Source organism: Colobus angolensis, unplaced genomic scaffold (assembly GCF_000951035.1).
Source record: "Colobus angolensis palliatus isolate OR3802 unplaced genomic scaffold, Cang.pa_1.0 Scaffold422, whole genome shotgun sequence".
NCBI classification, from domain to species: domain Eukaryota; kingdom Metazoa; phylum Chordata; class Mammalia; order Primates; family Cercopithecidae; genus Colobus; species Colobus angolensis.
Window position 1 is genome coordinate 1,054,735 of NW_012117622.1, and position 1,420 is coordinate 1,056,154.

Genomic DNA, 1,420 nt, shown 5'->3' on the forward strand with positions numbered 1-1,420 from the left:
GCTAAACTTATAATTCTTATGAGCACATATATATTAGCTTATCTTGACTTTGGGGATGTGCTCTTTCTGAGCAGGTCTAGTGATATTAGACATTTCTGCATTTACTTTCAACACATATGTGTTCTCTATAATTTTCTAGGATTATACAACAAAGCCGATTACAATTTGGTATCAAATCAGTGTGGAAATCTGTTTATATATTAAATATAAGAAAATGGCTACTATTTTTGTGGGTGTGATGTAGGTTAAAACTTAAAGTGGGCAGAATAAAACTCAGAAATGAAATTAAGTTATAAGATACAGAGTAAATATATAATTTCTGTCTGTTAACTAATAAATAGCTGGATTCTTTAAAAGCCACTGTGAATAGAACTTCCAGTGATTTAGAAGCTCTGAGGAAAAATATTTCCAAGATAAAGAAGGACATTCATGAAGAAACAACAAGGTAAGAAAAAAGCTATTTAAATATGTTTATGATTAATTCTACTATATCTAGAAAATTATTAAATATTTAAGATTACTTGTTGGTTAAATAACTGCAAGATTTTAGCTACTACTTTTTTTTTTTTGAGATAGAGTCTCACTCTGTTGCCCAGGCTGGAGTGCAGTGGTGCGATCTCAGTTCACTGCAAGCTCCGCCTCCCAGGTTCATGCCATTCTCCTACCTCAACCTCCCGAGTAGCTGGGACTACAGGTGACTGCCACCACGCCCAATTAATTTTTTGTAGTTTTAGTAGAGACAGGGTTTCACCGTGTTAGCCAGGATGGTCTCGATCTCCTGACCTCATGATCCACCAGCCTTGGCCTTCCAAAGTGCTGGGATTACAGGCGTGAGCCACCGCACCTGGCCAGCTACTACATTATTAAACCTAAAAAAATTTTACTCATATTTCATCACAAAGACTCAGTAGCCATATTTTTATGGTCTATTAAATATGTAGTGGTAATAAAAAGGTTTACAGCAAAAAACCCCTTCAAATTATACAAATAAATATTAGGATAAACTATTATTTGTTTGTATTAAATGCTTTTTAGGCACGTTTTCTATCTTGTGATAAACCTTCTTCAGGTTACAAAAAACTAAAAATCATAATGAGATAATACAAACAAAATTAAAGGAGATAACTGAGAAAACCATGTCTGTAGAAGAGAAAGCTACTAATTTGGAAGATATGCTAAAGGAGGAGGAAAAAGATGTGAAGGTAAAGTTTAGTTTTAATTTTTTTAAAATCACAGAAAATTTAGCAAGAGTGAATTAATTAGACTCAGGATCAGAGGACGAGGAGGTCTTGTAAGAAGCTCTGCTTTTTGGTATGATCACATTTATAATCTGGTTTTGGACTTTTGATGCATTGCTTCTGAAGTTATTCTCAGTCTCCTCTCTTCTTTTCTTCTTCTACTTTTTCTTTTTCTTTTCTTC

The 1,420-nt window shown here is 33.7% G+C and overlaps 1 protein-coding gene across 1 annotated transcript in view; it reads left to right on the forward strand.

The window, feature by feature from the left end:
- The window catches only part of CCDC39 (coiled-coil domain containing 39), a 56,949-nt gene that overhangs the window by 19,234 nt on the left and 36,295 nt on the right, over positions 1 to 1,420 (forward strand). The window contains exons 8-9 of the mRNA XM_011956702.1: positions 342 to 445; positions 1,070 to 1,202. Coding sequence (XP_011812092.1) covers positions 342 to 445; positions 1,070 to 1,202 — 237 coding nt within the window. The remainder of the gene's footprint in view (positions 1 to 341; positions 446 to 1,069; positions 1,203 to 1,420) is intronic.